Source organism: Rhinoderma darwinii, chromosome 1, assembly GCF_050947455.1.
Source record: "Rhinoderma darwinii isolate aRhiDar2 chromosome 1, aRhiDar2.hap1, whole genome shotgun sequence".
Lineage (NCBI taxonomy): Eukaryota > Metazoa > Chordata > Amphibia > Anura > Rhinodermatidae > Rhinoderma > Rhinoderma darwinii.
Window position 1 is genome coordinate 607,995,954 of NC_134687.1, and position 13,320 is coordinate 608,009,273.

At 44.2% G+C, this 13,320-nt stretch overlaps 1 protein-coding gene across 3 annotated transcripts in view; it reads right to left on the bottom strand.

Annotated features, from left to right (window-relative positions):
• The window catches only part of ZNF532 (zinc finger protein 532), a 66,357-nt gene that overhangs the window by 37,331 nt on the left and 15,706 nt on the right, over nt 1-13,320 (bottom strand). For all 3 annotated transcript variants that reach the window (XM_075841067.1, XM_075841072.1, XM_075841080.1), the window contains 2 exons: nt 8,343-8,483; nt 1,351-3,695 (listed from right to left, as the gene is read on the bottom strand). In XM_075841067.1, coding sequence (XP_075697182.1) covers nt 1,351-3,669 — 2,319 coding nt within the window. In that variant the 5' untranslated portion in view covers nt 3,670-3,695; nt 8,343-8,483. The remainder of the gene's footprint in view (nt 1-1,350; nt 3,696-8,342; nt 8,484-13,320) is intronic.

Genomic DNA, 13,320 nt, shown 5'->3' on the forward strand with positions numbered 1-13,320 from the left:
TAGGTCTATGAAGTCCATGAATCTGTCATGATAGGGTAAGGACTATTGAGTATTTGTTTTCTAAATTATTGGCTTAGCGCATTATAAAACAAGTTTCATCTATAGTGCGAAGCCGGATTTTCATATATTTATTTCACTGACCCGACTCCAGCGCTGGACAGCATTCTAAAGACATCTAGGGAGACCTTGGGGGGGAATGGGAACATACATGAATTTGACCATTGAATTCATTACATTTGAGTCCTGAAAGTTAGGGGCTAATATATACCTCCCGTTTGCACCCTACGTTAGTTATTGCAATTACACATGACAATTCCTTAGACTGCTACGGCGAGAAAACAAATGTGGCTGATTTGCATGAAGCTTGCATCACGCCACTCGAGTCGCACAGAAGCCATGCAGCTATAGACTAACTAGGAAAGAAGTTCCTTGAAAATGAAAAACTTTTGTCAAAAAATGAAAATGATCCCTCACATAGTATTTCTAGGTGTTCTCTAACTGTTCACTGTTACAGTATGGCTTCCATGATAGTCTTTTTCCCACACCAGGATGACATTTGTATGTGACAACTAAGTTCCACCCAATACTCAAATCAACAAAAATGGCAGCTGGAACTTATGTATCATTTTTGATCTCTATTTATCGTATACGCCAGGAAAATCCTACGTATAATTGAGGCTGTGATGGATGCCTACTAGTGGCATCTGTGACCCATAAACTAATATGGGATCCGTTTAACGGATACATTGTGATCTTCTTTATTTCCTATCTATTAAAGGGATGCCATTATAGCCTATGGGTGATGATGGGCACTATTAGGCATCTGTTTAAGGCAGCCATCACCCATAGGCTACAATGGAATCCCTGTAACGAAAACATCAGAAAAATATATTTAAAAAAAACATAACGTATATGTTAAATGGATGCCTGTGACTTATTCCATACATTGGCATCTTTTATCCATAAGCTAATATGTTATCCGTTTAATAGACATGCTTTTTTATAGGATACTACAGGATGAAGTAGCGTAGTCTACAAAGCTATTACATACTTAATTTTTTCCAGTATAGTGATGTATACCGGCCAGATGGAGGCCAAAAGGGCAATCTTTTAGCCTCCATCTGACTAATGGGCCCCTATGGACACTCTGACCGTGTATGTTGGGAGCTTTCCCGCCATACATGCTTAAACGCAGAGTGAACCCAGCCTAACCACCAAAAAATAAAAGGGATATATACACATTTCTATTTTAGAATGATCAAACCCGATCATCACGTGTTCTATTGGCAGGTCATCAATGTAAAATTATGTAATAAGTGGCGTTAATATGTAAGTATACATGTTACGTACTTGTCCACTTGCGTCCACCACTTGTTGATAGTGTGTCGCTAAGGAAGTTTCATCTGGGAAAACTTCATTGCACTCCAAACACTTCAGGCTATGCCGGCACAACTTGGATGAATCTTCATCTAAAGGCATAGCGGGCATGACTGGGGCACTGATGGGAGCCGATATCACTGGGCTGGAAGCTCCAGGCTGCACCTTTGATACTGTGTGTGCCACCACCACAGCGGGACTTGGTCGAGGAGCTGGTGTCGTTGTGGAAACACTATTCTGGGATGAAGCAATCATCTGATCGATTGGAACCGGCTTTAGGATAAGGTGTGAACATTGCATGACAACACCTTTTTCTTTATGTCCACGGGCATGCGACAGAAGACTGCATTTATTATAAAAAACTAAATTTTTTGTGCAATGGTTGCAGGTGACTTCTATACGTACGCTCCGACGGTCATAATGTAACAGAAGACTCTTTTCGAGGGCAAAAGCATCCCCGCATTCTAAACACTTATATCCACGGGCCGGCAAGCTAATTCCTGCATTGGTTGGTGGACTTAGATTGGGAACATATACGGGAACTGGGTTAACACTGCTCAATACTTTATTAAAGGCTTCCACCACAGAACTTTGTGAGGAAGATACAACTTGAACTCTGGACACCTTTTTGGTTGGACCCACCACTGTGGCTGGTACAAATGTTTGCTTAATTTGCTGTTGGGGCTTAGTCAACACTTGGCGAAGCTCTGTAGTAGTTTGAGAACCTTGAGGCAAAAGGTTGAGGTTGGCAAAATGCACCGTCTTTGGCACAAGTTTAGCATTGGCAAGACTTGAAGCCGGAACCACCACCGTCTGCTGTTGAATGGCATTGGCAGCCTTAATGATGGCATTACTGGCACTTTGGACCGATGCAGCAGATATCACTGTTGCTTTAACTGTAGTATTGTTACCAAACTTCAAGTTTATTACTTGCGACCCGGACGTTTTAACCGCAGATACAGGTAGGAAGGCTGTGGCCACAGGTTTGATAGTGACCTGTTTTGGAGTAACATCTGTAGAAGCAACAGGATTGGTGGTAGGACTTGTTTGTAAGGTGGCTTTTGAAGGAGAAGAAAGCATGGCTGCAGCAGATGCAGGAGATGATAGAACTGGTGAAGCTACCATAGAAGGCGACTGCTCAGAAGGTTGTTTGGTTCCTCCAGCTTCATAGTCTGGCAACACCCGGGTAACAGTCCTCTTGATTTCTCCAGATGATGTCTTAATGGTCTTTATTCTTACTTTCGGGATAGCTGGAGTTGAACAACCAGAGGATGGGGAATCTTTGCTGCTATTCTCACTCGAGACACTCCTCGGGCTATCGTTTGGTTTTACTGGGGTCTTCTTTGCTCCATCAATGAGGTTTTGCACAGTCAACTGAGCATCAGAACACTTGATATTTGCCGATGGACTATCACTAATTTCTTTTGACATCGGAGAGGGCTCCTCTGTATTGAATGGCATATCCTTCGGATCATAGACAGTCTTCTTAGCACTGAGAGCAGCAATTGCGGCAATGCATGAAGAAAGTTTTGCCGAAGACTTTAACTTTAATTGTGATAGGCTTTCTCCATTGACTTCCCCTTTCTCCGATTGCACTTTTCCATCGAGCTCCCTGTGGGTCTCATCTTTCAGTTTTTCATCCTTTTTCACTTTTAAATTGTAGACATTTCGAGTGGTCATTTCAAAGTCTTTTTGGCACACTTTGCTTCTGCTGCCATTGCTGGGAACGGAATTTCCAGATTTAATCAAGTGTTCCATCGCCGGCATCTTATCTCTTTCATAAGAGTGCTGAGAAATGGATCCAGTTAAAATGGTGGAGCCAAAACGTGGGTTAAGGGCAACACGATCGGGGGGATCGTCAACTTCGATTCTTTCATCGTCATCAAATTCTTCAGCACTGGAAATAGGACTGAACTGATTAAATACAGGGTCTTTTTGAACATTTCCAGACACCATAGCTTTATCTTTGAGGGCTTTTAGGCCTTCCTTGTTAAAACGTTCAAGATTTGAGATAGTGAGAAAGCCATTGTGCAGGCCATTACCTGTGGAGTGATGAGTGTCCTTCTCAGAAGCTTCTGAAGACTCAATGGTCCTTATGTTTTTAACTATAACACTTACACCCATGTCAGAAGAGGATGGGACATGAGCGTCATCGTCTCCGTGGATGTTCTGCTTAATATGATTATCATGCTCGTCATGTCCAGACTCAATAGCTGCTTTTGGATCTACCATGTCAGGAATGTCAAAGGCTGCAAGAAGGTCATCAAAGTCCGGGGTCTTCATATCTCCCATGATCACACGTTTGTATTCATTCAATCCTGTCATACAAAATAAAGAAAGAAGTAGATTAATGGAAACAAATAAACTGACTGATATTGGAGGATCTTTCTCTTTTTCGTACAGGACTTGTTACAAGGGAGTCGTGCACCTTTGTCAGGAATGGTTTCCTGCCTCTGAATGTAAAACAATTAATACATTTCTATTCACTGAAAGCAAGCAGAGAACTACAAAACTGCTTCAACACCTATTCTAAACCAATCACAGACTTAAACCATGAAAATTATCTCAAAGGATTTTTTCAAGATATAGGACACAAATGTGTGATTGGTTAGGGTTCTTACCCCCAGCGATCAGCAGAACGAAAGAGACAAGGCATCGCAGTAGTCCATGTGGGTCTGTCAAATATAGCCACGCTAATTTTAATGGGCTGAGCTACAGTACCAGACACAGTCGCTCAGACATGGAGAACATCAGGTACTGCAGTGGTATAGAGTCACATGATAAAATTCTGGCTGCCTTCAGCCGCCACTAGAGGGAGCTTACTGAAGACAGATTTATTATTGACTTCACTCGGTAAGGATTGTGGCCTATACAAAAAGGGACAAGGTCTAGGGCTGGTGTCAGCAACCTTCGGTACCACAGCTGTTGTACAACTACAATTCCCAGCATTTGGATGGAATAATATTGCATTTGTCTGTCAGAGAATTCTGGGAGTTGTAGTTTCACAACAGATGGAGTGTCAGAGGTTGATAACCCCTGGTCTAGAGGGAGGGCTGTGTCTTGATATGTGCCACTGTACTCCTATTGTGACATAATTTTGGCACAAAAAAAAATGGCGTAATATAAGCAAACCAAGATAGTATAAGAAAGAGAAAAGCTTCAAACATGCGCCACATTTATCATACAGCATGCACTGACTGCCTTAGATAGTATCAGTAAATGTGCTCTAATGTTCAATGTTGGAGGAACATTTTAATATTCTCCCGACCATGCTTTACACTGCAGCACCGCTTATTCAGATTAGCTGTTATGTATAAATCTAAGTCCAGCCCAAGCCTAGGAAGTCTGTGCACAGAGAGCGGATTTCCATTACAGCAAAGATAAAGATGGGTCAGTGGTTAACATAGTTTCCTTGCAGCGATGGGGTCCTGGGTGTGAATCCGACCAAAGAACCATCTGCATGGAGATTGGTTGTTCTCTTCCTGTTTGTGTGGGCTTCCTCTAGATTCTCCGATTTCCTCCCAAACTCCAAAAATATAATAATGGGTTACTTGGTTTCCTATAAAATTGGCCCCACTGTATGTGTCAGAGATAAGAAAATTAGATTGTGAGCCCATTTGGTTTAAATTAGTGGCTATCCTGAAGAAGTGTACCTCTAAAATCTAGAAATCATCAGTAAATATAATACCTTGATTCTCTTATGCATCTGTTTCTATGGATGGGAAAGCTGGATGACAAGTAATATAATAGGAGAAGTCTACCGCTTTCTGAGAGTGTTGAGTTTCCATTCGGCCTAGTTATTTATGGGAGTCAGAGATGCGTCACTTATACCTCCCAACTTTAAAGTATCGCAAAGAAGGGCCATTTTTTCCCCTTTTAAGCCACACCTCTAATACCGCCCATACACACCCAGTTCAGCCCACACAGTACATTACTCATAGTGCCCACAGACAGTATGATGCCCCTGTAGAACCCTACACAGTACAATGCCCATATAGCTGCCCCCTAATACCCCATAGTGCCTCCCAAACAGTATAATGCCAAATAGCTGCCCCCACACAGTATGATGCCCCCATACTGTATAAAGCCAACACCGATGCCCCCATACAGTATAATGCCCACACAAATTCCCCCATACAGTATAATGACCCATAGCTGCCCCTATACAGTATAATGCCCCCATAGCTGCCCCATACAGTATAATGCCCACACAGATGCCTCCATACAGTATAATGGCCACACAAATTCCCCCATACAGTATAATGACCCATAGCTGCCCCTATACAGTATAATGCCCCCATAGCTGCCCCATTCAGTATAATGCCCCATAGTACAGCAATTACCCTGTAGATAGTGCCAGTGCCCACTGTAGATAGTGCCCACATATATGGTGCCAGTGCCCACATACTACCAGTGCCCACATAGTGCCCACTGCAGATAGTGCTAGTGCCCACATAGTGCCACAGTGCCCACATATAAAGTGCCATAGTGCTCATGTAGATGGTGCTTCAGACAGTGCCCATGTAGATAGTGCCACAGACAGTGCCCATGTAGATAGTGCCACAGTGGCTTAGATATTGCCAAACCCCCCTTGAAGATAGAGCCACCCCCTGTAGGTAGCGCCATTGGGGCTCCCTCTAGGAGCGGAATCCCCAGCCAGAGCATCGGCCATGCTCTGGCTGGGGATTCCGCTCCAGGAAGAGCCCCGTATATGGATAGTGACGCCAGGGGCTCCTCCAGGAGAGGAAACCCCGGCTAGAGTGCCGGCAATGCTCTGGCCGGGGATTCCGCTCCTGGAGGAACCACTGACGTCACTCTCCATATATGGACAGTGACGTCAAATTCTATCCCAAGACAGGAGTCCCCGGCCAGAGAGCCGGCGTTTCTCTGGCTGGGGACTCTATAATTGAATGCTAAAGCAGGGAGCCAATGGTTCCTTGCTTAAGACGCAGATACAGTTGACATCGGGACATACCACCGGCTGCCCAGGACAGCAGGACACCGCCCAGAATACAGGACTGTCCGTATATCCGTCACCGTATATATATATATATATATATATATATATATATATATATATATATTCCGATTTACCATTCAGGAGTCTGGAAAAGCTTGCAGGCTGTAAGTGCGGCCATATTGTTTATCACCCAGCTTTCCCAGAAATAGATATAACTAAGAAATAGCAAAATTTTTAATAGTCAGAGAAGATTATTATGCACGCTCTACTTGGGATTTTCGGATGTTAGCTGGTATTATTCTTCAAAACTGCAGTCCTATGGTCAGTTCCCAGAGTTTTATGGCGCTAATTTTAACATGGAAACTGCCGTGAAATCAGTGTTAAAAAATGTCCCAAATCGCCCCCCATTTATTTTAATTGGAGGCAGAGGAAATTTTTTCCCTGGGCGGCTTTCGTCCACTCGGGGGAAAAAAAAAAAAGTCAGGTTCTTTCTTCCAGCGGTTTGCGCCTCTGACCTTCCATTGAAATGAATGAGAGGTAGAAAAACCCCCAGTGCTAGTTTGAGCGTGTTTTGCAGAATTTTGTGTCTGCAGTTCTTGCTTTACATTCAACGGTCACGGGCAAAAAACGTTTAAAATCTGCCTAAAAAAAATTCAGTGTGAACTAGGCCTTAGAGTGTAGTATATGCACACTGCTGTGTACATCAGGATTTCCTCACATATACCCCTGCCGGAAGACTCTGATGTATGGCACTGTTTAGGCATACATTGCCCATAGTCTCCCATGTAAAAAAAGTTATACCGCCTTGTATGCAGGTTTTTTTTTTTTTTTTGCACTGTATGGAATAGAGTAGTTGACTCTGCTATTCCATACAGTTGAAAAAAAAAGGTATACCGCCCTGTAATATGCTAAAAGGACACTCTTGACATCTGTCGGGTGATTGAGGCCCTATGGATACGTTCTGCGAGTATTCCCGGCGCATAGACAGACCGTGCATTCTTAATGCGTTATTAATACACCTTTACTCACATAGAAAAACATCCCCGCTGTTCTTCTCGGAATAGCACAAATCCCACTTAATGGAGCAGACTGTGCCATAGTAAAAGGTAGAGCAGCACACCCCCACCCACCCGCCGCAGCACAGGAAGGAGGCCAGACTGTCTGCCAGGGGCCGCGGCACTTCTCCAGAATACCAAAGAGATTACACATTTGTATATCCCGGCAGTAGTACAAGACAGTTCTTGTACAGATGCAGAAAAATTAAAAAAAACCTTGAAGCAATGGAGCACAAAATAAGTTTTTGTTTTTTTCCTCCTCTATGTGTAAAGCGTTTACTACATGATGTTTCCTCCTACAGCTCCAGCAGGAGTTATCACCCAGCTTTCCCAAACTCCTGAATGGCAAATCTGCTTAGATATACAATTAACATCCCTCTGCCCATGTCACTACAACAATTTCTGTTTAGGGGTCCGGAAAAGCTAGGATGACAGCCCCTGAAAGCTATAATAGAGACCCTAAGTGGTTGTCATCCAATTTTCCTGAAAACAGATATAACTAAGAAATGGCTGGATATCATTTTTCTCATAGAGATAACCTCTTTCAATAAACCCATTAGGGAACATAGACGACATGGAGTGATTCTGCGCATGGGCCCCCCTATTAGTCAGAGCAGAGGGTCACTAAGCTCTGGTGGACCCGGGCAGTCCACATATTACATGGTCAGACATTTCATCTTGACAGTAGAAGAGGAGGTAGAAGGAGTGGAGTACCACATGACTGCAGGAACAGACTACACAGGGTTTGTTTGTATTTTGTTACCATGGAGACACATAAATCAGCATTAGAGCTGGAGAAACAATACAGGTTTTTCAATCAATACGATATTCAAAGGTTCTCATCCGTGCAAATAATAATGCAGCGGATGAGAACTTAATGTTGCCAGATAGAAAAGGATGTGGGTACTTTATACGGTTAACATGGCATGTGAGGGGCTCTTGCTACTTACTGTAATTTATTTATCGCTCTCCTCTTGTACACATTGGTAGATTTAATGCATCCCGACAGATGGACAGCAGTGTCCTCTGTGGGTTCCTCCAGCCTGCAGGATGAGTGATGACCAAGTGCATGGCAAACCCTTCATTTTGCACTGCAAATAGAAAAATAAAAGTTAATTAATTATAAGAATGACTTTAAAGGAGTTGTCCAGTTTAGAAAACCCTTTTTCATACACCCTATTAGGGAATTCAGAGTTAATAGAGGGGGTCCTTAGTTCAGGATCCTGATCTCTTGGCCAGAGTAGAGAGCGGTAATAAAAAGTTTCTCTCTCTCTCTCTGGAGGACCTGTCCTGTCCTTCATTACAGAGACAACCCACTGATATGAATGGGTATGGTGTAATACTTAATTTCCCCTGTGGCAGTGCTGCAGGGAAACGGAACACTTAGTGGTAGGTTTCCCCACAAATCACAGCTGATTGCTGGGTGTCAAAGCATGAGGACACTTTGTAATCTGTTTATAGTCAAGGAACCCTTCTAATAAGTAGGGATTGTTTGAAGCGGAGAACCCCTTCAATTAGGTTTTTACAAGCAAAAAGCTTAATCATTTTATGATGAAGTGATTTAACTTTCCAATATACTTAGCATTTCCGTTTCCTAGTTTTTAATTTCTGCTTCTTGACAGTGAATGAGAACTTTATTCTTTACATCCAGATGCTGAAAACCTGAACAAGCCGAAGGCCAAGATCACACAAACAGTTTTGATGCAGTTTTTCACTCAGTTTTTTTTAGCCAATGCCAGAAGTGGATCCAAGGGAAGGAAATGTATAAAGAAAAGACTGATGCATCTCCTTTCTTTTGAATTCACTTTAGAGTTTAGCTAAAAAAAACGCACCAAAAATGGTGTGTGTGATCCTGATCTAATACTTCTCACAGCTGAGGATTAGCAGCACAAATCTCTCTCCTTTCCTGATAGTCCAGGATGTTTTAGTTTACAAGGGATAGTATTGACTAATTATAATTGTAGCAAACTTCCAGCTTTGAAACCTGTACAGCCCTGATACTTCTCAGCCCCCCCCCCCCAAATTTTTTTTTAAATGCTCTCATTTACTGACTGCAAGCAGAGATCTTGAAAATGGTGAGGGTTAAACATAATGTGTGTCAAAAAATTGTAGAACTTTTTTTTTTAATACAGCGATTAATCGTTACTTTCATGTAACTGGATAGGACTTTTCAAAATGTATTCATTTTACCATTTAAGAGGTGTCTCAGGATGGCTATTCATCAAAAAGTTTACAAGTTAAGTATCTAAATGTTTTTTTCTTTAAAATGACTCACTCTGATCTGTTTTATGTTACATTCATCTCCAATGTGGCTGCTCTGTAGCTCCTGGTTAGTGGCGAGCAGAGCAGTGATGCTTCGCAGAGCTGTCAGTAGGGTATCCCTATCTCAGCTTCCCTGCACTATATTTTAACACTAAAACGTGCGTAATAAGCTGTAAATCCAACAAAACTAATATATATATATATATATATATATATATTTATTTATTTATTTATTATGTACTGTATGTAATATTCAGGACTGTTAGGGTATTGGATTCAAGCTCTCTGCACTACCAGTAAAGGTCCTTTTACATGGAACGATAATTGCTTGAACCATCATTCACAATCCTGAGCAGTGATCAACCGACAATTTGATCGTTTGTTGTTGATCGCAACTTTAATGCAAACATAAAAATCATCGTTTGTCAGCATAAAATCCTCTCGTGTAAACAGGTGTCTACCTGTCGTTTACAATGCAGTGAGCATGATAGAGGGAGAACAAATCGTACTAACCAAAAAAAAAAACTCACAAAAATGTGCAATATAAATGCAAGTAAACAAGCGCTGATCTACTTGCTATATCGTCAATCGGCACTCGTTACGGGCCGCTTATTTGCCTGTGTAAAAGAACCCTAAAGCTGGACATACACTTTGGATAGTTATCTGTTGGATGCTTATTCAGCCAACAGCGACTTCTCCCGACCCCCCCCCCCCCCCACACATGCACTCTGCCGAGTGTGAATGTGTTCAATAGGAAAAAGGGAGTAAGCTGCTAGCAGACACCTTTGACAGTGGCTTATCTCCTTAGTTACAAAAGGATCGGGCATGTTGAAATCCATCTCTCCCTCGACATCTACAGTTGCGAAAGAGTCAGGATAAAGCCATACACATTAGTGGTTGGCCGGTCCCACTGAAATTGGCCAGTTCGGATGATATTCATGTTGTGTATGGCCACCTTAGGCCCCTTTAGTCTGTGTTAATTTCCCTCCATCAGAGAAATACGTCAGGAGGAACTACCGACATATACAGTACCTCTGATGGAAGGCTGCAACATATTCCACTGTATATGCATACAGTGGGATATGTCACCCGAACAGCCCCGAATCACTTGCAGAATGCCCAGGGAGAACTAGTCCCTGGGTAGAGCGTTTGACGATGGCAGGGGCTACATCACCGGAGCTTCAAGACGTATACGTTTAAACTTTCTTGTTGAAAACAACCGTACACTGCGCGGTATACTTTATTTTGCGGGATCCCTCAGGATGAAATAGCATAGTATATTATGCTATTCCATTTGTCTTCTTCAAAAAAGGTATACTGATGTATACCAGCCAGACCCTGGCCAAAAAGACACTCTTTTGGAATCTTTCGGGTGAATGGGGGCCTATTCCATACTAGGGCATACCGCAGAAAATAAGTATACTGCACGGTATACCATTTTTTATCAACGAAGCCTATAAGTGATGCCACTGTACCCTATGCATATACAGTGGCAGGAAATACTCCCGATGGTTACCACCAACATACACTGCAAAGTGTGACTAGACAGCTATTCTTCCCGACTCCCCCATTCACACGCTTGGCCGTGCATATGTTCTCAGGGAGCGGCTTATATATTATCCAACAACTGTTCTGTTGGGGGGAGAGTTGGGACGGCACCAGTGGCGTAGCTAAAGGCTCATGGGCCCTGGTGCAAGAATTCAGCTTGGGCCCCCCTACCCCTCCCCAACACCACCAGACCACTGTGCACGCCTATGCCCAGCCACCTTGCCAGACAGCCCCCATGGATGACCCCACAGTATAATGCCCCCATAGCTACATCCACAGTATAATGCCCCCCATAGCTACCTCCACAGTATAATGCCCCTCATAGCTTTCTCCACAGTATAATGCCCCCCATAGCTACCTCCACAGCATAATGCCCCCCATAGCTTTCTCCACAGCATAATGCCACCCCCCCCCCCCGAGTATAATGCCCCCCCCATAGCAATGCCCCTCCATAGCTGCCCCCACAGTATAATGCCTCCCATACAGTATAATACCCCCATAGCTGCCCCCACAGTATAATGCCCCCCATAGCTGCCCCCACAGTATAATGCCCCCACAGTATAATGCCCCCCATAGCTACCTCTACAGCATAATGCCCCCCATAGCTACTTCCACAGCATAATGCCCCCCATAGCTACCTCCACAGTATAATGCCCCTCATAGCTTTCTCCACAGTATAATGCCCCCCATAGCTACCTCCACAGCATAATGCCCCCCATAGCTTTCTCCACAGTATAATGCCGCCCCCGAGTATAATGCCCCCCCATAGCTGCCCCCAGTGTAATGCCCCTCCATAGCTGCCCCCACAGTATAATGCCCCCCATACAGTATAATGCCCCACATAGCTGCCCCCACAGTATAATGCCCCCCATAGCTGCCCCCACAGTATAATGCCCCCCATAGCTACATCCACAGTATAATGCCCCCCATAGCTACCTCTACAGCATAATGCCCCCCATAGCTACCTCCACAGCATAATGCCCCCCATAGCTACCTCCACAGCATAATGCCCCCCATAGCTACCTCCGCAGCAGAATGCCCCCGATAGCTACCTCCACAGTATAATGCCCCTCATAGCTTTCTCCACAGTATAATGCCCCCCATAGCTACCTCCACAGCATAATGCCCCCCATAGCTTTCTCCACAGCATAATGTCGCCCCCCCCCCCGAGTATAATGCCCCCCCATAGCTGCCCCTAGTGTAATGCCCCTCCATAGCTGCCCCCACAGTATAATGCCCCCCATACAGTATAATGCCCCCACAGTATAATGCCCCCACAGTATAATGCCCCCCATAGCTTCCCCCACAGTAGCATGAACCCCATAGCTGCCCCCACAGCATATTGCCCGCATATTGCCCCCCATAGCTGCCCCCACAGTATATTGCCCCCCATAGCTGCCCCCACAGTATATCGCCACATCATAGCTGCCCCATAAAGTATAATGCCCCCATACAGTATAATGCACCCCATACAGTACAATGCCCCCCCATAGCTACCACGTACAGTATAATGCCTCCCATAGCTGCCCCATACAGTATAATGCCCTTATAGCGACCCCCATACAGTATAATGCCCCTATACAGTACAATGCCCACCATAGCTGCCACATACAGTATAATGCCCCCATAGCTGCCCCATACAGTATAATGCCCCCCATAGCTGCCCCATACAGTATAAAGCCCCCCATTCAGTATAATGCCCCCCATAGCTGTGCTATACAGTATAATGCTCCCTCATCAACTACCATATCAGCCCCCCTCCCATATCCAGTATAATGCCCCCATACAGTACAATGCCCCCATAGCTGCCACATACAGTATAATGGCCCCCATACAGCATAATGCTCCCATAGCTGCCCCCACAGTATAATACCACCTATAGCTGCCCCCACAGTAGCATGAACTCCATAGCTACCCCCTCCCATACCCAGTATAATGCCCCCATACAGTATAATGCGCCCCATACAGTACAATGCTCCCATAGCTGCCACATACAGTATAATGCCCCCCATACAGCATCATGCTCCCATAGCTGTCCCATACAGTATAATGCTCCCTTAGCAGCTACCATATCAGCTCTCCTCCCATACCCAGTATAATGCCCCCATATGATCCTTC